Source organism: Anthonomus grandis, chromosome 2 (assembly GCF_022605725.1).
Source record: "Anthonomus grandis grandis chromosome 2, icAntGran1.3, whole genome shotgun sequence".
NCBI lineage: Eukaryota > Metazoa > Arthropoda > Insecta > Coleoptera > Curculionidae > Anthonomus > Anthonomus grandis.
The window spans coordinates 353,788-381,514 of NC_065547.1; the positions used below are offsets into that span (position 1 = coordinate 353,788).

At 32.7% G+C, this 27,727-nt stretch overlaps 1 protein-coding gene across 18 annotated transcripts in view; it reads left to right on the forward strand.

Moving 5' to 3' along the window:
- The window catches only part of LOC126750684 (potassium voltage-gated channel subfamily H member 6), a 232,324-nt gene extending 204,987 nt beyond the window's left edge, over positions 1–27,337 (forward strand). For 17 of the 18 annotated variants that reach the window (XM_050460366.1, XM_050460381.1, XM_050460365.1 and 14 more), the window contains 8 exons: positions 3,834–3,996; positions 4,053–4,163; positions 4,993–5,061; positions 5,210–5,427; positions 8,757–8,883; positions 13,078–13,256; positions 13,317–13,438; positions 13,494–27,337. In XM_050460366.1, the coding sequence (XP_050316323.1) occupies positions 3,834–3,996; positions 4,053–4,163; positions 4,993–5,061; positions 5,210–5,427; positions 8,757–8,883; positions 13,078–13,256; positions 13,317–13,438; positions 13,494–13,680 (1,176 nt within the window). In that variant the 3' untranslated portion in view covers positions 13,681–27,337. The remainder of the gene's footprint in view (positions 1–3,833; positions 3,997–4,052; positions 4,164–4,992; positions 5,062–5,209; positions 5,428–8,756; positions 8,884–13,077; positions 13,257–13,316; positions 13,439–13,493) is intronic. The other variant, XM_050460370.1, reaches the window with a different exon arrangement.
- The last annotated feature ends 390 nt before the right edge of the window (positions 27,338–27,727 follow it).

Below are 27,727 nucleotides of genomic sequence, written 5' to 3' on the forward strand. Positions count from 1 at the left end.
AGGGATAAATCATTTACCGCTAGTGAGGGATGGTTACAAAGATTCAAAAAAAATTTGGAATTCGTTTTTTAAAAATTTCTGGGGAAAAACTGTCATCTCAATCAGAGCTTGTAGACCCATTTAAAATGGCTCTAAAAAATAAAATAGCAGAGCTTGGAATCTCATTGGATCAAGTTTACAATGCTGATGAGACAGGACTTAAAATTAACTTAAGGGACTGGAAATTATTACCAGAAAAAACAGCTCCTGGTATTAAATTGGAGAAACAAAGAATAACATTTTTGGCTTGCACTAATGCTACTGGGCTCCATAAAATTAAACCATTGGTGATTGATCAAGCAGCAAAACCAAGATCGTTTAAAAATTTCGAGTGTTCTGTTAACTATGAACATTCTAAATCAGCTTGGATGACTGCCGCAATTTTTTAAAAATGGTTTCATTATTCGTTTGTACCACAGGTAAGTTTTCCTTAATGATTAGTACAACCATATTAATTTTTTTGAAGTTTAAGAGGTTCTTAAAAAATAAAGGTCTGCCATTAAAAGCTCTACTCCTTCTAGATAATACACCATCGCATCCAACCGAAGAAGAATTAAAAAGTGAAGATGGACAAATTATAACCACGTACCTGTCACCTAATGTCACCCCACTCATACAGCCTATGGATCAAAATGTTATTGGGCTAACAAAATTGTACTACAGGAAAGGTCTTCTATCATCCATAGTGGCCAACAATACGAATGTCATTGTTGCCCTAAAAAACCTGACAATAAAAGATGCAGTGCTCAATTTAATGTCTGCTTGGAATCATCTTGATTCTCAAGTTATCAAAAGTGGTGCCCTCTACACATGACGTAGACAGTGATGATGAAAATGTACCTCTTTCTCTCCTAAAACACCAATGGGACAGCACTGCTCAGAAACCCATATCTGAATCTCTTGGTCTTTTTCATACATTGACACCTCAGATAAATTTTGTCATTTTATATTTGAATATTAAGTCTTAATTTGGATTACAATTAATTTTTAGGAAACTTTTGAAGATTCTGACATTGTAGAGTGGAATCAGTGTGACAATAATTTTGCAGGGGACGACATTGAAGAATGTCAATCGGATGAAGCAGAAGTATTAAATGCGGTTGAGCAGGAACCCCTTAAATAAAATTTTATTAGATAGGGCATTTAAAGCCTTTAATAGGGCGATTCTGTAGGAAAATGAAATTGACATTAATGACCTTGTAGTCTTAAAAAAATTAAGAGAGAAAGCTGTAATGTTAAAAGTAAAACAACCTAAAAAACAAATAAAAATTTCAGACTTCTTTAAGAAAAACTAATTTCTTAAAGTTTCAAATTTGTTATATCTTTTTTTCTTTACAGTAAATAATATTTTTAAGTAAGAATATGAACTTTATGTTATGTTAATTACGTTTTGTTTCTGTTACTTTTGGTAATTATAAATGTTTAGTAATCATAAAGTGTAACCTTCGTTAACGTGAATAAAAAACTTTGTTTCACTTTATTCGAAATTTAATAAAGCAACAAATTTAATATGATTGTTTATGAAAAACGCCTGTACTAAAATAACTTCGATTCGCCGATCAATTATTTTGGCAATGGGTGCAAGTGCGATAGCGATACCGATGTACCATTGCCATCTTTCTCGTTTTATAGTCCAGGCGTTTAATGTCGTATTATATTTTTATTGTTTTTTCTCTTTTTTTTTTGACCAGATGCTTAAATTATTTTTTTTATAAAAAAATAATACAAAAAACAAATGTGATCATATTGTTTATGAAAATGGCCTGGACTAAGATAACTTAGCAAAAGTCAGCCCATTAACTTGCAATTGGTGCAAGTGAGATAAAAATAGTGATCCACCAGTGCCATCTTTCCTATTTTATAGTGCGCGGGTTAATATACATTTTTTCTTTGTTAAACTTATTAATTCTACTTATAGCGTAAAATAGCTAATATACAGGGTGCCTCCGATTAAGTCGGCATTATTGGTATCTTTGTTAATATTTAAGATACAGGGTCGGTTAAATGAGTAAACTAGTAGGATTTTTTCTGTTGATTAAAATGGTGAAAACAAAAAAAAAATTGAACAACGCGTTTTCGAGAAAATGCGAAAAATGTACTTTTGTTAAATGAAATCCCCTGTGTATTTTTACATAAATCAAAAGATAATAATTTTTTTAATAAAAAAGTTTATTTACACTAATAGCCTAAACCTAAAAATAACAAAGTTATAGCGATATTAATAATTTTGTCAAATTTAGGCAAGTTCAAAGCCAACTTAAATAACATCAAGTAAAACTACTAATTTTCAATAAATGAGCAAAAACATCGACATCTTGTTTAAAACATTTCTGAGCACACTTAAGCACACGTCTTGTAGCTTTTAAGATTGATCTTCTATCTATTGATGTAATTATTTGGCTAATATGTGTTTGAAGTTCATAAACGGGTCTGTATTTTTTTTATACACTTCATTTTTTATGTGACCTCAAAAATAAAAATCTAGGGGGGTTAGATCTGGTGACCTAGGTGGCCAACGAATCGTCTCACATATCTCCTTCCAGTTAAAGTACCATCATAAAACACAGGTTCTATTACTTGGCCTCCTATTAAGCCGCACCAAACGTTTATACTAAATTGATTTTGAGGATTTCTGGGATCAGTAAGGAAAAGATTTTCTTGGGACCAATAGTGTACAATACGGTTAAACATACCTTTGTTTGAAAAATAAGGCTTCGTCGCTCCAAATTATACGGTTTAAAATATTATCATTAGCTTCATATGCATTACGTAACCAGTTGCAAAAAGCAAGTCTTCTTTCGTTATCGCCAGGCAACAATGTTTGTACTGATCGATACTTATATGTGTTTCTTTAAGACCCGCCAAATTGTTACTAAGCTCACACCGTAAGCTCTTGCTAAATATCTAGTTGAGTTTTCCATATGAGCTTCAAAATATTCCAAAATAGAAATTTCAACATCCTCGCTTACTTTAAATTGGTTCCTTCTTCTAGTTCTTTTAAACACCTTTTCGTTACTTCTAAATTTTCTGTAGAGAATTAAAATAAGACTGTTTCAAAATAATTCTGTAGAGAATTAAAATTACGAGTTTGAAATCTCTGGCGGTACTCTTCTAGCACTCTGTCACAATTTTTTTGACATACAAGGTAACATTCTAACATATCACATTTTTCAATATGCGTAAAAGGCATTTTATTAATTTAGATTTTACAAAAATCACAAACTTTGCAACATGTAACTGTCAGTATTTCTTTATTTAATAAAATCTCTACGGCTACTGTCATTTTATTATTTAAACAATGATTTATTTGTTTTCCTCTCAAAAAGTTCAAGGCCAACTTGCCTAAATTTGACAAAATTATTAATATCACTGTAAGTTTGTTATTTTTAGGTTTAGGCTATTAGTGTAAATAAACTTTTTTTATTAAGAAAATTATTATTTTTTGATTTATGTAAAAATATATAGGGGATTCCATTTAACAAAATTTTCACATTTTTCACATTTCCTCGAAAACGCGATGTTCAATTTTTCTTCTGTTTTCACCATTTTAATCAACAGAAAAAATCCTACTAGTTTGCTAATTTAACCGACCCTGTATCCTAAATATTAACAAAGATACCAATAGTGCCGACTTAATCGGAGGCACCCTGTATAGCTAAAGCATTGACAATTTTGCTCTACCTTATATGGCTTAAACGTTATATTTGCTATTGACCTGTATCCAAATTTATATATTATACATGTCTCTTTTTCGTGTATGTTTATTGACGCTTTATTACCCGTGCGTTTTTTAGGAAGATCAAGCCGGAGTACCACCAAGAAGGTCCTTCTATCCAAAAGACAAAGAAAGTAGATTCTTTAGGGGCGTGCCTTCGGCCAGATCAAACGGTCTCAGTTCCAGGGGCAATTCTTTAAATGGCCGACAGGAGAGTCAATACAGCGATGAGTCTGAGTCGGGTAAATTTTTATTTTATTTATTTTTTGTTAGTTTGTTTTATTATCGTTTTTTATAGGGCATGGAATCTTGGAGTTCACTACTGACAAAGCGGGCCAAGATGTAACACCGCTAAACCTGGATTTTGGCGAGGAAAAACGACGATCGTCCACGTTAAATTCCATTACAGGTAACATTTAATTTCACGGGCAAACCGTTTTGAGTTAATTTTTTATTGGATCTTCCAAATTTGAATAGTATAATAAAACGATTTTTTTTTGTTAAATAAATCATATAATTTTGAATACTACTTTTATGCTCGATATATGGATAAAATTAAAAGTTTATGGGAATGATTAGTAGTGCATTGCTTATCCTTAGGAATGCATAATGAGAGCAACCCCCCGCTTTTTAATTCAATACCTATTTTAAGAAATTGCATGGAATGTTTCGTATAGTAAAAATCGTTTTATTATGATTTACATTTTTGTTTAAAAAATTCAGCATATGCTTTCGTTCGATATTATAAACATTATACTATTTTATAATACAGTTTAATTTAAAAAAAAATATGTTATTATGCAAACTTTACATGACACGCATTTATTTTAATATCCATTTTTTATTCTCATAAATAAATTAACTTGCATTAAACATACCGATTTATTAATATTATACAGTGTGGTTGTAGAAAGTCCTTTTAACCTTGAAACAATAAGTGTTAAAATGCATCGAAATTAGTGCGATTCAAAACATTTTTCAAATTTATAAATGATTAAGTGGCTTAGCACCTCAATATTTGCACTGGAGAAGGTAAGGTCTCTAACAATTGGCTCAAAAGAAGCTTCTGAGCATCAACTGTATAACATATTAAATATTCGATGACTCTATTACTTAATAAACAGGATTTCGTTATTAATTCAGAAGGACCGCACTGTATATTTTGATAACGCAAACGTAACGTTTTTATTTTTGTTTGTGTTATTAAAAACATTTTTTTTGCATTTCAACGTGTTTAGGCATGTTATCACAACTGAAACGCAGCATTCCAGATCTCAGGTTACATAAAACCCATCAACCTTTAGTAGGTAAGCTCCATTCGTCATCATTTTACTAACACTATAGTGAGCATGCTATAAAATTATTATTTTTTTTTAATTTTAATGTCTATGCTGTTTCAATGTTCTTAATTTATTGCTGCTAAAGTAAGTGTTAATCTTTAGTTTGACTTTTTAGCGCAAGCTACTCCACCCTCCTCGCACCGCGTTCGTACCATCCGTCGCCAGTCGTCGATGGACGGACATCACGTGACAGCCGTTCCTCCACCGATTCAGGGTTCTTCTAGTCACGCCCACCACACCACCACTATTGCGCCCCTGTCAAGTAGTACCAGCTACTACACGAATAGTCCAAGTCCTCCTGTGCCACACGGCGAACAGCCCCACGGTGATGAGGTCAGTCTTTTTTTCTCGATCTTAATTAAAGTAAATTAAGTCTGAAATGATCCACCTTGTTTGTATTAGAATTTGCTAAATTTTCTTAATGTCAAGAATCTTGATCTTAGTATATCACCTGCATTCAATTAGAATTTGCTAAATTTTGTCAAGAATCTTGATCTTAGTATATCACCTGCATTCAATTAATGGACTTATTAGTTCAATGCAAGATATATTAGCAAATTCTATAGTCGGATTACCGAACAGATGGAGTAAATGATGTGCGCGAAAGATAGGCCCGCCCATCGATGCAACCGTGGCAGATTTAGACGAGGAGAATTATGCCTACTTATTTTAAATTATTTTACCGTACAGCTTTGCTTTGTAAGCAGCTTTTTTTTAAATATAATACGGTCGCCTGTAAAATGGGTCTTTTTTTAAAAAATGTTCGTATCAAAAGCAGGGCTGGATGCCAAACGGTCAAATTTTAACCACAACATTTTTTGTCATTTTCACGTATAAATTTGCTCATCCTGGGACACACTGTATATTAAAAATATTTATTACCTGCTGCTTCTGCTGTAAACTGGACTTTTTACACTTTGTTGTATGCTGGACTATAATGCTCTTTTCTTGGGGGGTGATCATGGGCGAAGTTAGAGCCTCAAAAATGGGGGGGCTAAAGCCCCCATCCAGGGGCAGAGTTACACGAAGAGGTGAGGGGGTGGCCATCAAAGAAAAGTCCGCCGCAGGCGCCGCCGGAGGTAACAAATTTTTTGGTGGGCACCTTCATTTTCACTTATAAGCTGTTAAAATTATTAAACAAAAAAGAATAGTCTTAAACAGCTTCTATTCTAATTTGCTGTACTATATACATAATATCATGAATTTGTTTTACTTTTATTTTCATATTAGGTTTCATCCAAGGAACACGTTTCTGAATTTTATTGCAATATCCATAATGTATGAACCATTCTGTATACCGGGTGGTGCGTCGCCGAGTGGAACATAGGATAACCCATGTAAATTTTAAGGGGGTCAATTATTGGCTTCCCTGTACATTTTATAGAAAAATGTAAGATAACTTTTTGAAGAGACCAATCTGGCAAACCCTCGTGCAATGTTTCAAAAAGCTTTAATAAGCGAATCTTGAATTATTCAACTAAATGTAATTGCAAAATTACCAAATTTTCGGTTCAGGTAAAACCAAAAGCACCAGTAAAATGAATGAATATTGTCACTGACATGAGGAAAAGTTTCAATAAATCAGCGACAGTCGATATTTGAAAACACGTATGAATTATTCGACGAAAAAATAGATATAAATATTTAATATAACTTCATCGTTATATTAAATAAAAGTTTAGATAAAAAAGTAATGTTAACGTATCTTACTTTGAATGTATGGTTGTGAGATTGATAAAAAGAAAAAAAAATATTTCTTGTATTCGGCTGTACGTCAGATTTGATAAAGCCTTATAACAAATTGTTTGCTGGTGGCTAGTGTCTGGTTTTACCTGAACCGAAAATTTGGTAATTTTGCAATTACATTTAATTGAATAGTTCAAGATTCGCTTATTAAAATTTTTTGAAACTTTGCACGAGGGTTTGCCAGATTGGTCTCTTCAAAAAGTTATGTTACATTTTTTCTGTAAAATGTACAGGGAAGCCAATAATTGATCCCCTTAAAATGTACATGGGTTATCCTATGTTCCGCTCGGCGACGCACCACCCGGTATGTATTGGAGTATATTGCATATACAGCAAAAGTCAAACGTCGCTAGTTTTTAAAAAAAATTTAAACTTTTAAGAAAAATTTCAAAGTTCAAAATAATATCATTTTATTATCTATTTGTCGGACTTAATAATTAATTTAGACAAAATTAAACACGACGTTTCGGTTGGTAAGTATCTCCAACCATTATTATATTAAAATGTTATATTAAGTGTAGACTAGCAGTTTACACTTGGTAACGGTTGGAGATACTTACCAACCAAAACGCCGTGTTTAACTTTGTTTAAATTAATTAAGACAATGCAAATCCGACAATTAGATATTACTTCTCCATTGTCTGCCACCTTCAAAACCAATATCATTTTAATAAAACGCAATAATTCTTCAAAAATAGTAAAAGCAAAATTTATTTAAAATGTCCTTAAATAAAATGAAATCCAATAAAATTATCTTATAACTACTCTAATAAAAGTTTTCGATTTCCTTTTTTTAAAAACTCTTTTAAAATTTCATCTGGCGACAATGACTTTGTTAGACCACTTTCAATACTAAGAGTGGTTAGTGCTAAAGAACTAAATTGATCCTGACCCATCGTTGACCTAAACCAATTTTTAATTCATCTCATTGTTGAGAAAGAGCGTTCGCAGGACGCTGAAGAAATTGGCAAAACTAATGCTATTTGCATAAGGGTATATGCATTTGGAAAAGTCTCTTTTCTTAATACATCTTTAATATCAGAAATGGTAATGTTGTGGCTCTGGCTTTTATTTATGCAATTCCCAATAACGGTCATTTCAGCTTTTAATAGTTCCTTATCGATTAAAAAGGTATCTCCATACAATTTAATGAATTTCAAACTACCATCAAAATCCATCTGCAAAAAATTGAAGACAGATTTAGCTAATTTCTGACATTCAGAAGAAAATCTTATTTTAGATGATTTATTATATTGTCGAGAGACCTATAATAAATTGAAATTAGCCAAAACTTTTGTGCCTCATTTTTTATCAAAGGTGAATTTAAGAACGTTTCTTCGTGTACTGCGAAAGTGGAAGCTTCAACCACATATTCTTTAAGTCTTATACTTTCTGTTTTTTTACGTTTTGAACAATTTTTTTGTGGGGGCTAATTTCATTTTAAAGGGGGCTAAGCCCCCCCAAGCCCCCCCCTAACTCCGCCCATGGGGGTGACAATGGGGTTATACATGGCGCGTCAGCCATTATTTATTAACAAAAAAATAAACACAATCTTAACTTTTTAATATTGCGAAGATTCAAATATTCGAATAGCAGAAAATTCAACCAAAACGATCTAATCTGCTCGACTAATAAAATTAAATAAAACCCCTAAAGTCATGAACCCTATCGAGGCTCTAGGGCACACCTCCGGCGCAGAACGATCACGTGACCACTGCATCTATTCGGTAACCCAGCTTGATCTCTTTAACATTCATTTACCTATTAAAAAATGCGTAATCCAACAAATAGAAGGTGCATTTATAAGACTTGACGTTGAGTTAAATTTTTTCCTTGTCATATATCTAAGAAATGAATATTTCCAATTAGACAAAACAGATTTTTCACAAAAAATTACCTTCGCAAATTTATTTTAGGTGCTGGTTCCAGTGGACGCGGGTGGAGGTCAGCCCCCTCCCCCTCCCCTTCCAAAATATTTTGAAAAAGACGGGGATAAAATCGAGATGAGCCGCCCGTACATAGACGCTTTATATACCCAATTAGGTAATTTTTTTTTATCATATATTTAACTACAATATTGATAATACACAATATAATACATATAATACTACTATATACAGGGTGTCTGGAAAGTCAACGATAATACTGAAGGGGCTGATGGAGCAACTCATAAGCACCCAGAAAAACATAAAATGACCTTAGTAAAAAATCGATGGTTTTCGAAATATTGGCACTTTAGTGGAAGTCACCAAAATCCTACTCTTGGATCAGATTTTCGATTGTCACGCCTTAAAAATAGATATTTTTTAGAATCTCTTTTTAGCTATGCAACACTGAATAGCCATTTTACTGATCAAAGGCAAACATTAAACTAAACGGCCAAAAAATTTAATAAGAAATCTATTCTAAAATAAAGTACTACTTATTTTTATTTTTTTAACTTTGAATTTGAACGCTCATATTGGACCGAAAGATTGTACGGCAACCCAGCTAATACCTTAATAAGTTTGCTCATTTAATTTAATTTTAAAATTACCCAATATGTTTTAAAAAAAGCTTTACTATTATTGTGATAGAGTGAAAGATAAACCTAATCTACCTTATGAAAAAAATTAAACAAATTTATAATTATGTTATGTTCAAAAAATATTTTTATTTAACTTAAAAAAAAATCGTGGCATCTTTTAATAAATGACCTATTGATCCATCTTGCATTCCTGGCAGCGTTAAGATCTTGGGCTGCATCATTTATTCGCTGCCGTAATTCTTGCATAAACCTTTTCTTTTATGCAACCCCAGTAAAAAAAATCGGAGGGGTTTAGGTCTGGAGACCTCGGAGGCCATAAAATTGGACCAAGTCGGCCGATCCATCTGTTGGGGTATGTTTGGTTTAAATACCGACGAACCTCATGGGCATAATATGCCGGGCAACCATCATTTTGGAACCACATTATTCGGCGACTGGCCAAAGGAACGAACATCTTCTAAAAGAATTGATAGATTGTTTCGACAAAAATCTAAATAAGCCTGCCAGTTGAAATTTTCTGGTAATTCGAATGGGCCAATTACACGTCCGTTGAAGATACCGGTCCACAAGTTTATTTTAAATCGGTACTGTGACCTTTCTTCTCGAATAGAGTGGGGATTTTCCAACGCATAAGTGTGCAAATTGTGCATGTTCATAAAGCCATCCTTTTTGAATGTACTCTCATCCGACCACAGTATATTATTTAAAAAATTCAGATCCTCTTGATTTCTTTGCAACATTCTGCGGCAAAATTGTAGGCGTGGTTCCTAGTCTCGAGGTAGTAAGCTTTGCACTCGTTGAACATGATAAGGGTGATATTGAAATCGCCTAGTGATGTCGTTTACTACCGATTTCGGTATCCCTGTTCTTCTTTCGATTGCTCGTGCCGAAGTAGTCGGATCATTTTCAATTTCTTCTAAAACTTGATCAACATAATCAATACGAGGTCTTCCCTCTCGAACAGGAGCGTGAGACAACCTGCCTTCGGAATATGAGCGGTGAACATTAATAAAAACACGATAGTAAGGATATCGGGCCAAATTCGGATATCTTTCTTGATAAAGATTAGATGCTGCTAAAGCATTTCCTCTGCATTCACCATAAATGAGATGCATGTTTGCATATTCTTAAGCGGTATACGGCAAGGGCATAATAAATGATAAACCAATAAAACAAACAGCTCAAAGAACACAGTCCACAGGAAAATGAACTCAAAAACAAATCCAAAGCAAAAGGTAACAGAAACGTTAGGATACAAGCAAAAAAGTAGCTAGTTCACAGAATACTGTAAACAAACTAAATTCCAAAAATGTTTGTTGTTTATTGCTATGGTGATAAGAATTACCTTCGCTCTTGATTTTTTTAATTTTTAAATTAAATAAAAAATTTTAAACATAACTTAAAAATTTGTTTAATTTTTTTACAATGATATCATAAGGTGAATTAGGGTTATTTTTTACTATAATACAATAATAGTAAACTGTTAAAAAAGCATTTAGGTAATTTTAAAAAGTAGATTAAATGAGCAAAGTTTTTAAGGTATTAGCCAGGTTGCCGTACAATTTTTTTGGTCCAGTATGAGCGGACAAATTCAAAGTTAAAAAAATAAAAACAAGTAATACTTTATTTTAGAATAGATTTTATATTAAATTTTTTGGCCGTTTAGTTTAATGTTTGTCTTTGATCTGTAAAATGGCTATTCAGTGTTGCATAGCTAAAAAGAGATTCTAAAAAATATCTATTTTTAAGGAGTGACAATCGAAAATCTGATCCAAGAGTAGGATTTTGGTAACTTCCACTAAAGTGCCAATATCTCGAAAACCATCGATCGTATATCACGATCCACCCCCGCAAATATGAAGCTGCGAATCATGGAGGTGTGCGGGCAGATAACTTCACGTGGAAAAGTCAAAGTGGAAGGTCAACACTTTAAACATTTATTGAAATAATTTTCTGACTTGTTTCAATTTCTTTTATTTGAACTTTGTACGTTTTATTTTCAAGTTTTCGATTCTGTTGATAATAAAATTCTATCATAAGATACTTTCACTCCTTTTGATACTACCTACGAAGGCAAATGTCATTGTCAAGGAAAAAATTCGTAAAAGAATCAAGAATTAATATCTTGAAAAGGAGAGGTCGCATGTTAAAAAGTGTCAGATGAAAGTTACTTATTTTTTAACGCTTAAGCAGATACTATTAAAAAAATAGAGGTTTCTATGCAAAAAAGTGAAATTGACCTTCATTTAACCTTGAAGACGTCCATTCAAGGTCAAATTAATAATGTCATTTTATGGCCTTCTGGAAACTATTCAAACTTCACATGAAACATTTTCTGTATACATGTTTAAATTTCGAGATATTGCAATGTCTCAAGTTAAATGACCCAAATTGGATGTACATGTATGGGTATCTTGGAAACTATAAGAGACTGGTTGAGAAATGAGGAACCAATTTCCCTTCCTGGCTACTCTGTAGCTTCCAAATTCTGTAGGGCTGGCCTTGGATATGGTGGCACTGTGGCTCTTGTGCATCAATGTTTTTGCGACGGCTTTGTTGGTTTTGGCGATTTTGATGATCTTAGTGTCGAAAAGGAGTTTGAATTCTCAATTGTTTATTCTGGTAAAGCCAATTATTATATTGTGTGTATGTATCGTTCCCCAAATAGTAGTATAAGTACTTTTTTAGATAGGCTTGAACAATTCCTTTTAAAATTTTCTCCTAAAAATACTATAATTCTTGCTGGAGATCTTACTATAGGTTTTGAAGCTGGGGAGAATAGGGCTACATTGGATTTGATTAATTTGCTTTCCTCTTTTAATATTTCTATGCATGTTAACAGCCCTACGCGTGTAACAGGTACCACATCAACAACAAGTTTTTAACAAGAATTGGTAAAAATTTATCGCTGCGAACAAAATTATTGCTTTATAATGGCATTGCTCTTCCCTATCTACAGTACTCCTCCACTTTATTTTATAACTTGCCACGTTATAAGATGGATTGATTTGAAAGAATGCAGAATAGGGCAATCAGACTGTTTTATCTATGTTGCGTGTTCTAGATATGATGTCTGTAAGCCAAATAATTAGGTATAATGTCTATCTGTTTATTTTTAAATTAAAACATCAAATGCTGCCGAAATACATATGTAAAGAGTTGAAAATATTTTCAGATGTACATAATTATTATAGAAGAAATCGTACTTCCTGGTCAACAGAAATATTACGGTTTAAATGCTGAACTAAATTCTTAACAAAGGCTTGATTGAATATAATTATTTGCCTACAAATATTCAAAACTGTGACAATTTTATTCGGTTTAAAGGGCTCTTGAGAAAGTTTTTATCTAATTAATGAATGTACTTTAAGTACATAAGTTTTTTAAGGTTTTATGTGATATTCTAATTAGTGTCATTTATTGTTATTCGACTTGCTCCACCTTGGGGCTGTGACCTGATGACTTGGCGGTGTATTTCTGGAGGCAGTGATTGTTCATGGATTCCCAGGACGATATCAGCATTAACATCGATTGTTGATATTTCGAAAATAAAGTGGAACGCAACGAATAACAATTTAATTGTATAATGTATTTTTAGAAAATATTATATTTTATCTATGTATGTTTATGTAGCACATTCTTGCTACATAAATATATATTATTATTATTATTAATCTAACTTGTTTTAGATAATAAGATTTACTTTTCAGAAACTTTGACCAGAAAAGTTGACACTCTCGAGAGTACGTTAGGTAACGACGTAAAAACAATATTGGCGCTGTTGCAAGAGCGTCAAGGCCACCATCAAGTGGTGCAACAGTGTACGGCGACTTCGCCCGCGCCCAGCTGGATAGTGGGAGAAGTGGCCTTAATAAAGACAGAGTCTGAGGTGAATTATGAAAGAATTCCTATGGTTGAAATTAATTAACTAAGAATGAATGTTTTTTAGATACCAGAAGAACCGATGGCTCTGGAACCTGCTTCGATAAGTAGAAGTAGAACCACTTTCCAAAGGTCCGTTAGTGAACCGAAACCCATAAGTAGAACGCACCATTCCCAAGTATTACACAGGTACATGTATTTACGGTGCTTTAGGTTAGCTAAATGTTAATTGATTTTTGTTTAGGTTTGCCTCGTTTAACAAAACCTTCGATTTCGAGAAATACCAAGACCCGTCTTGGATGGAATGCCTTATATCGCACGAAAAGGATCAGCAAGATGAGAAATATGCGCCCATAGCGAAACTAGAGTCTTTAGATGAATTAGATTTGGAATCACCTACCGATAGTCCAACCAAAAAGGCAAAAAAATAGCGGCCGTAGACCCGAATAGGAATTTAGAAAATGTGTGATTTTGTATAAAGAAGGGTAATTTTTTTTTTGATAATTATTTGCCAAAATTCACCTGAGAAACGAAAAGTATTATTACGTTTTGCTAAAAGGCCTTTTTTCGTTCGATATTAGAGCCATATTATAAAAATGTTATTGTTAACGTTCGCTGGACGTACACTTGCTCGTGATAGATTTATAAGTAACGATGCTCTAAATATCGAAGCAATAAATAGGCCTCACCATACAAGATATGAAGAAACATCGTTTAGTTGTTGTTGACTCATTTGAAAATGAATCAAAATTTAATGCCCTTGTTTTGATAAATTGTGACAAAATAATTGAGAACAACTAAATAAAGTTTTAAGTTGTTGAATAAATTATATGGAGCGTTTGCTGAGAGCAAAAGGTACAAATTGAGCGAAATAGCTATAAAGCATCTTATTTTATAGACATAAGACATTATTATCACCATTAACCACCACTACCATCTTTGATTTGTAACTGATGAACAAAAGATAGATGTCACATTGAGCTCCGCGTGCCCACCGGTGGGCATTTCGAGTTTGCTTTCTGGTACCACATGCCGACCGGTGGGCACATCGCATCACTTATACAGGGACCGCGTGCTCACCCGTGAGCATGGATTACATTGATTCTGCCTATACCAAACGACGGTCTGGTCTCAGGATGAGCCAAAAAGTATATTGGGTTAGGCAGTTTGGATAGTTTAGGTATTTAGTTTATAAGAATAGAAAAAAACAACATTTGAGTTAATATACGATGTTATATTAACTTAAAACAGAAAAAATACTCTTAAAACTTAAAAATAAATTGTCATAAAAAAACAGTCGTTTTCTTATGTAACCAAAACTTAAAATACCATAAAAATGACTAACCTAAATATATTAAAACGACCTAACATTTGACGAAATACACACGGCCACAAAGAAACTGCTGACACTAAAGTTTTAAGCCAAATGTTTTTGGAAGCAAGTAATACAAAGGGGAATATTACACGGTACACAAATTGTATTGACCTTTTTCGCATTTTTTCGGGCGTACGCAGCATTGTAAGCCATTGACATGGTGCTGTAGCATTTAGTCTTTCAAGTAACTCGTTTTTGGCCTTCCACTTGAGACCTGAAACTACCTCTTCTTTGAAAGTGGTGATGCTGATTTTTTTCTTGTTTATTTTATTGTAAAGATGTAACGCGTTTACTATTGTTGTAGCAGTAATGAGATGAAACACTGGACGTTTGTACCATTTTGAAGTTCGCCTTAGAAAAGGCGCGTATGCTGACATTTGATCCGACAAGTCGATAAAGGCCTTGCCCTGATTATAGTCAACAATTACTTTCGGTTTAATAACTTCCTTTCCTTTCTTTGCTAAAGTAACAGTAGAATCATCGTGTTTGGTGCTTAGCATGATGACGTCTCTCTTATTCTTCCACTTCAGGACTACAGTTTTGTCATTATCTTGCCGAGCTACAATTCCACCTCGATTCAACTTTTCCTTTATTACTTCCTGAGGATAACCTTTGCGGTTTGCTCTAATTGTACCAACTAAATGCGTTTTTCGGTCGATCAGTCTTTTGGCTAATGATACGCTCGTGTACCAGTTGTCAGTGTAAAGTGTGCGGCCACTGTCCAAAAGACCTTCCATCAATTCCATGACTACCTTTTTAGAAACTGCAAATTCACTTGATTTTTCTCTGCTGGTATATACTTTGAAACTCCAGGTGTATCCTCCAGATACACACAACTTGAAAAGCTTTATACCGTAGCGGTGTCGCTTATTGGGTATATATTGTCTGAAATAAATGCGTCCTCGAAACGGGACGTTACTTTCGTCGATACAAATGTCTTTTTCGGGCCTGTACGAGGACTTAAATTTCTTTAGCAGCATGTCAAGAAATTCGGATGTTTTGTAAAGTCGGTCATCAGAGGGTCTGTCCTTCTCATTATCACTTACATGGAACATGCCCAAAATATCTAAATCTGTTTCTACTCATAATTGTGGGTATGCGATTTTGGTACAACGATTTGGTTGACCAATAATCCCGTAACTGAGGCATTGGAAGAAGACCCATCCATAATCTAATGCCAGAAAATTTTCGCATTTCCACGGGATTGGTATCCACTGATTTCGGCACCTTGGCCTTCCGGTTTGGATCTGCTATTGCTGCAGGAATTTGCTGTGAAGCAAACCTATTAGTTTCAGTCACAAATAGATTAATCATCTCATCATCGATAAAATAGTTAAAGAATTCAGTTGGTTCTTTCTCTGTAAAGTCTGCACTAACAGCTGGAACAACACCAACATTCTGAGGGCTTTCACTGAAAGACAGTCGGTCTCCTTGAACGTGATTCCATTTTTGCTTAGTAGTTAAAGTCGCTAGAGGTACGTTATCGTCTAGATCTTCGTCTTCGGATAATAATATGACAGAATTATCTAAATTATTACCGGATGATAGATCAGTTTCAACAGGAATAAAATCTTTATCTACGAGCGAATCATCTGAAAATCCGGTAATTTCGTCTTCTATTATATCTCTTGACTCGTCGTCGGATTCTTCAGATTCTTCAGCTCCTTCGCCAACTCCTGATCCGATAGATATTTTTTAGCCATATTTGCTTAACTCTGACACAAAAAAACACATTAAAGCTAGTGTCCACGGGTGGGCATTCGGCCCCAAAATGCAAAATAGCCTTCTGGGACCACGTGCCTACCCGTGGGTCACCGCAAAAAAATTACAAAAACATCCAAAAGTCGACAGAGTATTGATCCACAAACAACATAAACTGCAAAAAAATAACTATTAACAAAAAATATCCAGAATGAAAATTTGGTCCCTGGAAGTAAAATCCAAATGCCCACCGGTGGGCACGCGGGGCTTAACGTGTTAAGAAGGAAATATGAAATATTTAAATGGGTGTCGAATTCAATGCCAGAATGTCAAGTGCCTAGTTTCTAATTATTCCTGATCATCTAATTTAATATTGAGATGTTCTGCCACATCTAATTGATCCATTTGGAAAGTCAATTCTGTAAGTGCTGAAATCAATCTTGAATCTTGAATGATAATGAATAAGTATTTGTTAACCTTACCTTAAATTTAATTAAAGTATTTATAAAATACATAATTCCAACCGTGTTTACAAGGGTGCCGAATCCAATCTTCTTGATCAGACTACCTAATAAATAGAGATTATAGGCATTGCATCCTAATAATAAATTTTCCCTTTTTTTGGGATTTTTAGCACAAGCGATATTGGTATTACTACTAGAGAAGGTGAAATATAAAGTTGTTTTAAAGGTCCTATGTATAAAGTAACAAAAGCTTTTTTTCAATAGTTCAGTAAATGTAATAATCCACTTGTAAATAGCCTTACTAGATTAAATTCATATGCATGCCTATGTAAACCTTAGGGAAGACATAAAATCATATGAGCGCAAGAGAGATAAAATATACAGATTTGATTTTCATTTATTTTAGTCCGGGGACAACGTGTAGATTTTTACGCTAATAGAAGCGTAATTATTTTTTGAAGTTATTTAATTTTCTTATTTAATATTAATTTGGAAAGTTAATACGGCACCCCTTTTTCGGATATCCATTGGTGTATTATTATTATACCAAAAAGAGGAAAAATTTGTTTCATAATTAGTTTTGTGATAAATTTTGGCGCCCAACGTATGGTAGTTCTAATGCATATTAAGCTCCTTTATTGCGGTATATGTATAATGGTTTGTTAACCGTTTTTTAAAGTTTTTATAATGGCTTCTGATAGTGTACAAAACAAAAATCTAATTTTTATTTTTTTTAAATTTATCAATGACGGCGATAATTAGATTTTTCAATTTTTTGTTTTAAATATTGGCGCCCAACAGGTGGTAATTTTAATTAACATTATTTCAATTATAGTATTTTAAGTATTACTAATTACAATTTAGTACATACGCCCTTTTTATATTAAATTAATTAAAGTTTCATATGTGCTTGTACCTTTTTTTACCAAATTTGAAGATCAACATTTTTCTATTCAAATTTTTTTTGATCCGACAAATACTTTTAAGGCTATTTGCCTTTAAACAATTAAATTGTTTATAACTGTTATCAAATTCGTTGGTTTAGTGATGTGAGTTATAGATTTGAAAGACGAAAAGGCTTTTTAAAGAAAAATATTTTAAGAACGTTACAGCGTTGTGACTTTCTTCTTTTTCTCTTAAGAAATGATCTTACCTTTACAGGAGTGGTGAGGTGGTTGTTATATGACGATTTCTAAGCAGGATTTCGTTATAGATTCGTCTGGATGTAGGCTTCTCTTAAATATTCTTGGCATCAGGAATTTCTGCACCATAAAGTAGCTAATTATTGCTACTAGCAAAATATAAAGTAATACAGTATAAATGCTGGTTTTGTGGTAGTATACAGGTTGATTCAGGGCCCGGTCAAGTCTTTGATGCTGAATCTCGATGGATTTATGAAGATGTTTGGCTTCATTTAGGTCCAGTGAGCTTAATTCCAAATTATTGAAGAGAACTGGTGTAGCTTCTTTGCTAGACGGTGATAGGTTGATTTGAGGTAGGTCGATGTTTTTGTAATGGGTTTTTGGATCCTTGTAATTTTTGATGACAATGTTTCCGACACGAAGTTCACAAGTAAAATCCAGTTCTACGATGTAGGTGCCATTTAATGGGATATTGTATATATATCTTTATTCTTTTATGTCGAGGTACGATTAGCATCCATTTTCCTTCTTCCACTTTTTCTGCTTTGTTAGTGGTAATTTTGATTTTCGCCTGCTGGCATTGGGATATTGATTCTCTGAATTTTAGCATCTGTACTTCGCAAGATGCATCTTCGTCTATAGGCAAGGGGTTAAAGTCTTGGCAAACGTAATCGTTGGTGGTGATCTTACTGCATGGTTGGTTGGATTTTGCATACTTCAGCTCATTAAGGATTAGGTATTTGGTTTGCGGAAATATTACATCGTGGAAGGTTTTTGAAGGTGTAGGTAGAGGATAAAGGTGGTACAGTAGATAACTGTTCTTCTCTACGATCGGCATTTCGATGATAAATATGACTTTATTTCCCTTTGTGTAACTTTTTATATTAAGGACTTTCTCAAAAAGAAATACATTTTTAAAAGTTGGATCAAATGGGAGTTTACCGGATGTTAAACTCGTAGAAATTAATTGAATTTCCTTAAATAAGTCTTTTGGACTAATGATCGATGGATGAAAGGTATTTAATTTTGAAAAAGTTATTGCTATTTGAAGATCTTCTAAGACATCATACATTTCTTGTAAGAATGTGGTAGCATGAGATAGCATTGTTTGCAAAAGAAAGAAATGCTTATCTTCAAAACTGATTTTGTTAAGTCTTTGGACCTCTTTTTGAATTTCTTTTATTTGTGATTCCAAAATATTTTGTTGAGTTTTTGAAAAAGTTTATTAGAATTATCTTTTATGGTAATTTGTTCTAGCATTAAAAGTTTTATATTATTTTCGTTTTGCATAATTGAAGTTATTGCTGAATCATAGCGCTGAGCATCCTCATTATCTAAATTGCCGGTGACAATACTTTTGACAATACTGCCTAATCCATTTATAAGGCCCCTTTTTTCGCGAGTTTTAAGAGAGAATGGATTTATTTGAAGTATTTGATTTTTTATTTTTTCTTTTAAGGTTGAAGCTAAATTGTATGAGTTAAAATATTCTTTTTTATATAAAGAACGGTTTTCTATATTTTTTCCTAGGTCGTATATAGTTTTTTGCATTATGAGGTATTGACTGATAATAGGGTTGATGTAAATTTGAATGAAAGTCCAGTAATCAATTATGTTTTGCGAGTTTCCTAATTTCATTGGTAAAAGTCCGGGGTTCTTGGATACGTCATGAAATGTTACGTCAGGTCTTGCATGTTTGATGTTGAGAGACCTGCAACAACAGGGGTTTTTAATTCTTTTATATGGACTACCTCTTCTTTATTGTTCTTTTTGTTTTTTATTTTCGAGTAGTTCAATTAGTTCATAAGGGCCTAAGAATCGTTTAATTTTTTTATTTCTGTTGGCGTTATTTTTATATACAATTTGTCCTATTTTAAATTGATATTGATTTGGACCTAGAACGTTTCTTTTATCGATAATTTTTTGTTTTTGGGATTCTAATTTTTCTTTTATTTCATCATAAAGGTATTTATAAGTTCACACGGGTCTCTTGTCTTTGTGTGACCAAATGTTCGCTCGAAGGGTGTAAACTGCGTCGAGGAATGAATCGAACAATTGTATGCTATTATGGCATATTTCATTAAGGTTTTAACGTCTTCGTCCTTAAAACGGTCTCCTAAAATTCGAAGGTGTTCGATAAGTGTAGAGTGGAGTCTTTCGATTGGTGAGTTCGATTCATGGTGAAAAGGTGTTGTGAAATGTATGTTTATTTTATGAGTCTTTAAGACTTCTTGAACGGTGGTATTTTTAAATTCAGGACCATTGTCCATAATTATTCTCTCAGGAAGACCATAAAATGAAAAATAATGGATGAGAGCTGAACATATTTCGACTGAAGTTTTGCCTTGAATAGGAGTGGCTTGACCTAGTTTTGAAAAGGTGTCGACGAGTGTAAGAAAGTTTTGGTTGTCAAATTTGAAAATATCTATATGAAGCAGCTGGAATAGTTTCAGTAGTTTCTATTAATACAAGAGGAACATACGGTGGTATACGGGAATATTTAGATGTTTGACATATGCTATAATCATTTATATACTTTATTATGTCGGATTTCATGGATGGCCAATAATAATTCCTTTTAAGTTTTTCTAAAGTGTCGGCTATTCCGCGGTGATTACATTTACCTTCATGCTGGTATTTCATAATAAGGATTCGCTCATCAGGTTTGTTTATAGAGTTTATTAGTTTTGTACATTTAAATAGTTTTGGTCCAGATTGATGGCAGTGGTGCATATAAACATCATTAAATTCGATGCACATGGAATCATCATGAAAATATAAGTAAAAAGTTTTCTTATAGGTGGTATATGTTTTTAGGAATTCTAATATAAGTTTGGGATTAGATTTTGGAATTTTGACATGCCATATATTGTGTTTCTCGAATGTTTCCCAGTTGACAGTCAATTTATTGTGTGGATTTTTGGAGATAATTATTTGATATGATTTATTGTTAATAATATCATCCAGTATTATGGGGATTCCATCATTTAATGTGTTATGTTGCTGCTAGAATGCGGAGTATTTATAGAAGATTCTGGAGTCTCTTGGGAATGAAACTCTGGTGGTGGTAAATTGACATTATCTGGTTGAAGGTTTAAGTTTGACAAATCATTAAGAGTTTGTGTTTCGTACTGATGGAGTGGGTCGTTAAAATTTTGGAAATTATATTGGGGTGGTTGAATATTAGGGTTTGTATTTCTTGGAGGAACCAACTGAATATTTTGCAATATTTTAATTTTTGGTTCTGGACAGGGAGGTTTTAATTCTTTTAAAACTGATGTTATATCTGCTGGGTTTAGTTTATTGGGGTCATAGGACTTTAGGAATTGGTCAATATCTAGATCTATATCACCTGAATTACTTACGATACTTTCGTTTTCAATTGCATTAATACAAATTCGTGAGAGTGCGTCTGCGTTGGTATTTTGGTTACCCTTTTTGTAAATAATTTCAAAATCGTATTCCCTTAATTCACATCTCCATCTTACGAGTTTGCTATTTGGTTCTCGCATATTAAAAAGCCATACTAAAGGTCGATGGTCTATGTAAATTTTGAACTTGCGACTGAAAAGATAAGGTCGAAAATGTTTGCATGCCCAAACTATAGCAAGTAACTCTTTCTCTATCGTGGAGTATTTTATTTCGGTGTCATTAAGGGTTCTTGAGGCGTAGGCGATGGGTTTGTCATTGGGAATGTTTCCTTGGGAAAGGACTGCTCCAACTGCATAGTTGCTAGCGTCAGTTGTCAAAACAAATGGTTTGCTGAAGTCTGGATATTGAAGTATGGGGGAATTGGTGAGAAGTTGTTTGCAGTGGTTAAATGATTTAATGAACTCGGGGGTGTGAATTATTTTATGATCTTTTTTAAGGCAAATCGTCATAGGCTTTGTTATTTTGGCAAAATCTTTTATAAATCGACGATAATAACCAAGTAAACCTAAAAACGACTTCAGAGCTTTGGGAGAGTTTGGAATTGGTAAATTTTTAATTGCTGAAATTTTGTCTGGATTAGGTTTAACACCTTCAGTAGTAACAACATGACCCAAATATTGGACTTCCTTTTTTAAAAATTCTGATTTGTCCAACTGCATTTTGAAATTGGATTCACGTTTTTTCACGTTTCACGGAAGTTTGTCAAAAATTTGTCTTAAACGGGAAATGTGTTCTTCCAAAGAACTGCTAAAAATGACAATGTCGTCCAAATTTCCAAGACAGATTTCATTTTGAAGACCTCTCAAGATGTTATCCATGACTCTCTGGAATGTCGATGGGGCATTCTTAAGTCCGAAAGGCATTCGTTTGAACTCGTAATGTCCATTTTCAGTGGAGAAGGCGGTTGTTGGGATATCATGGGGATCCATCTCGATTTAATGAAAACCATTGGCCAAATCAAGTGTTGAAAAATATTGGCTTCTGCCAAGCTTATCCAGAATGTCTGTAATTTGGGGAAGAGGGTATTTGTCATCAATCGTTCGTTCGTTGAGCTTACGATAATCGATTACAAGTCGCCACTTGCGTTTTCCGGAAGAATCGAGTTTTTTTGGAATGATCCAGATGGGGCTGGACCAAGGGGAATATGAATTTTGGATGATGCCTTGTTCTAACATTTTTGAAATTTGTTGTTTTATTTTCTGTCTATGGACTTCTGGGTAGCGATAACTTTTTGTATAAATCGGTGTGTGATTGTCTAATTTTATTTGATGTCTAATTTGGTTAGTAAAAGTAAGGGAAATTTTTTCGCAATAAATTATATCTTTATATTCTAGACACAAGTCTCGAATAATTTGTTTTTCTTCTATGTTACAATGGTCTAAGCGAATATTTTTTAAATTTTCTTTAAGCAAATTATTTTGCTTTAAGGAAAGAGGTTCATCAACTTCCATTTTTTCAACAAAATTTATATTATGAATGTCAAGAAGTTCAATATCTAGAGGTTTTGTCAAATGTAGGGTTACAAGATATCCCTCCTGAGGATTTGTGACTGAAGTAATAGCAAAATAGTTTGAGATATTAACCAAAGAACCTGGTATTTCTAAATTACGAGTATGTTCAAATTTATGATAATCTAAAAATCCGGTACCAAGTTCAACGGTTACTGGTACTTTAAACTATTTGTTGGGATCTAGGAGATACTGTCACTAAAAAATTGTAACTTTGAAAATTTTCATTCGGGATTTGATCGTCACGTTTTTCATAAATTATTGGTATTTCTGCATTAGAAGTTGTTATTTTCCGAGCATTAATGTTTATACTAGCATTTAATTGGTGCAATTAATCTGCGCCAATTAAACCATCGTATTTTTGAGAAAAATCGAAAAGATAAAATTTGTGATAGGCATTGGTATTAAATAAACTAAAATTAGGAATATTTGCGACTTCATCGTGATATGTCATTGCGTGGGCGGTCTGAATATTAAATACCTCTTTATTAATAAAATTTGTATGCAAGGGAAGGTTTCATTACACTTCTAGAGCTGCCGGTATCAATTAAAAAATGTGCTGTGATTTCGGGAATAAACACGTACGGTAAATCTGATCGTATGTTGTAATTATGCATATTAATTACGTTGGATATTGTGTTGTCTGAAAATTTCATCTGGTTTTATATTTTCACTTGAAGCGCAAGGATCGGATGTCTGAGTGTTATTGTAGTGATAAAGATCTTGCACATCTGCATAATATGCATTTTCATTGGGATATGGGTCAGATTCGTTTTGCTCTAAGAAATCGTAATAATAATCATCTTGGGAATTATTGTCGTTGATTTGTTGTGCATGAAATTCTTGGTAATTTAATTTATGGGGTGTTGGAAGATGAATTATGGCTGTGCCTGAACTAGTGTCCATTGGCGTCGGCCTATTTAAATTGCTTCGAGCTTGATGAACGATGATGAATTGATGAACTTTGATTAAAATTCGATCTGTTATTGGTATTTATTGGAAAATTTGAATTTGGGTTTTGGAAAAATGGTTTTTGTTAAAAATTATTTGACGGTTATGGTTGAGGGGGCCTTGGGACAAAAGATGCTTTATTTATTGGAGGCTGTTGAGGGTTTAATGCAAACACATTATTTAAGGGTGGTGTTGGGCGGAAAATATTAATTTCTGGGGATGATTGGGCATTAAATGTTGGTTGTAAGAAAGGTATTGGGAATTGCTTATTATTATGGGGAAATGTTTGTTGATTATTATTTGTAGCTCTAACATGTTGATGTGGATGTGTTTTAGTCTGTGGTAGGTTTACAGTTGTGTTTTGATGTTGATTTCGGCTGAGATTTATAAAGTTTTTTTCTTCGGCGGCAAATGATAGTGCCTGTTCTAAATTAATTGGATTTTTAAGCCTAACTACTAACTGCATGTGATATTTGAGCCCTGCTAAGAAGGTTTTTAAAGCAAAATCATCGTAATGGGCGATTTTAATTCGTTTTTCATTTTCATCTGGCATCTTGTATTCTCATGCCGAAATTTAATGGTGGTTCATTTTTATAAGGCCTAATAGAAATTAAGTCTTGTATTAGGCAGTCAATACCCTTTTGATCTGCGAATGTTAAATTTCAGGTTTCTTTTATTAAGGCCCAAGTATTTAATTCTGATCTAGAGCCAATTAAATCAGCTGCTCTACCCCTTAATTTGCCTAAAATCGAGTCTATTAAAATTGAATTAATAGGGTCTTCACGAGTTTGACTATTTTGAAAATTTCATAGAAGATTTTCACACGATAAAATAAATATTTGCAATAATTTTGGATTCCCATCGAAATGTAGGATGTTATCCGTTTGGTATTTTAAAAGTGGCATATCAGTAGGCATGGTTCTGGATACAACTGATACAGATTCTACTTCGAGTTCTTCCTCCGGTAAGGCAGGTAAAGTATTATCAATATCAGCGGTATTATCAGAAACAATAGACAAACAATTATAATAAACAATTCACAGTCAATAATTTTAGATTTATTTTCAGACATAAAATTAATAAGAAATTACGCAAAATTACGTAACTTGACTAAAAAAGAAAAAATAAAAACTTGAATAAAATTGTAACTCTAAATCTAACCTAAATAAAATTGCCAATCGTAAAAACAACAGTATATGTTATCGTTTGCAATTGTGCAAAAGCGAAAAAATCAAAATAAAAAACAAAGGAAAAAAAAAGGACAATGAGCACTTACAATACCAAAAATCCAGCGATAAAAAGCTGCATTCTCTTAGACTGCGTTGCCTAGATAGGAACCCATGCTTGTGTTCCCAAGCCTAATCTAGGGTTGATCGAAGTTAGACCGTTGCTGAACGCTCTTCTCCCAATAGATTTGGTCGAAGTTTGACTTCCTTCTGGGTGCTGCCTCTTCGTAAATTCACAAGGTTCGCGATTGCCGATAAACCGTAAAAACGGACCAATTCCGCGATTTTTGTCGGATATTGTTCGACTTAGAACTCCGTCGACTGCACCAGTTATAGATTTGAAAGACGAAAAGGCTTTTTTTAAAAATTTATTTTAAGAATGTTACAGCATTGTGGCTTAACTCTACTAATGCTTAAATCTATCTAATTAAAACGATTCAAATTACTTCTTAGCTAAAGTGAAAATGATAACAATGCAAAAGATCATATTCTATAAACTAAGGAATAAAATATACTATAGTAAGGGGTTATATGTTCCATAACTTGTTTGCTGTTTTTTGTACCTTTTACTCTCATCGAATGTACTAATAAAAGAGTTTTGATAAAGTAACCGTGTAAAAAACAGGACGATTAAACTAAACTTTTGTATGCTAACGTCACAATTTAATTTAAAACGTAATTTTTGTTAAGAAATTAATTAATACAAATGTCCAAACTGGCGCAAAGATGCTTTTTTAAGAGACTGTTATCATAAATATTATGTAAGGTATATATTACACCAAAAAAAAATCATGATGAGCTTGGGTTTAATGCTCCTGGGGACTCGACTCAAATATGCAGGTGACTGAAAACCTTTTTTTTTCTTCTTTGTAATTATCGATTACCGAGGGGTTACAAAAAGTATTGTTACATTCATAGTGAGAATATATTTACGTATTATTATTAAAATTAACATAAAAAGTAATTCTTACATTTTATTAAGAGCTTGCCGATAAAGTTTGTTTTATTAAACATTGTTAAAGCCAAATATTAACATTTTTTTTAAATGTTCTTAAAGCTAAGATGATTTCTTCGTTTGTTAAAATTTGTCTTTAAAAATGAAAATTGCAAAAAAAAATTTAACAGGAAAATACCTAAATCCGTCTATATTGTTATATATAAAAAAAACCAAATAGTAATTAACAAAAAGGGTTACAATTGTATAATATAGCCTTCTTATTTAGGGAATAATAGCAGAGTATCTTATTTATTAATAATGATTCACTTAACAACAATATACCAGCGTGATTTATTTATTATTCGAAATAATATTATTTTATTAAAAAGTAAAATTTAAAAGCAATATCGTTTGCTCAATCTTATTTTACATTTGAAAAAACAAAAGACTTTTATTTATGTTAAAGGAATACAATAATAAGATATTCTGTATAAAACTCACTTTAAATTTTTTTATGTCAATTTTGTTGTTAGAATTAATGTTGGTTCAATGTCGGATATTACATTGTATAATTACTTTATAAAATGGCTGTGCACCATATTTGCAATTAGGATATTGTTTTATATTTATTTAATCGCTCGTTTTGTTAAAAGCATCATATCATAATTTATTACATATCGTGTAGATTAGAAATTCATCAATTTGTTTAATTTAACATAAAATTTACAGTTTTTTGCCAAATAAATTAATATGTTTAAGCGAAAATTTTAAAAAACGTATTGTACAGAATGTTATTGAACAAAGTTGTTAATTATTATGCGCTTGAAATACGAGGAAATAAATAATTAAACTACCTAAATAAATTCGATTTATTGTTATCAGTGAGTTCAGGTTTACAAATGTTCCTAAAGTATATTATGTAAAATATCAAGACGTGCATTGTTAAAAGTAAAAATTGTTTACATTATTTAAGTCATGTATGTACATTAACGGCTTAAGATGTTAAGTGAAAATAATATTGTGAATATCAGCAATATGTTAAAAACACATGAAATTAACATTATACATCCGACATTGGACCAATACTAATTTAAGTTTGCGCAAAAATAAACCCAAAGAAACATTGAAAGCTTTATATCCCAGACTTAAACTTTGATAAAGTTGACTATTAAGCGCTTGTTACATAATATTAATAAAAATAAAATATTAATTCGAGTACATTTTATAAGCACAAAATATAATATGTTTATACACATTTTATCATATTTTTAATAAATACTATATAATTTTGAAAAAAGCCCAAATAAAGTCGACGAGTTGTCTCTTTAACGCGAGACACTTTCAGTTATTGAGTTGTTGGTTTTTTTTTTTAAATTATTCCTGTTTCAGATTTAATAAAATATGTATAAGGTTTTCGTACTTATACAGGGTGTCCCGGTTCGTGTGGGGAATCTCTCGGATCCATGTAAAACATCTAAAAATAATACCAAACGTTTCTATAAAAAAATTTTCTACAGGCCTTCCTTACGAAGATACAACCTCCTTAAGGACGCTGCTGGAAATTGGTTTTTCATAAATTACTTTTAAACTACCCGGTAGAATTTAATAAAAATTTTAGGTGATAAACACTATTAGGGAGCTCTTAAAATGACATCCTTAAAATACATTTACCTTATTTACTTTACCAGGGGCGGACTAGGTTGTACACTTTAATGCGTATAGTTTTGTAACACCCTGTATGT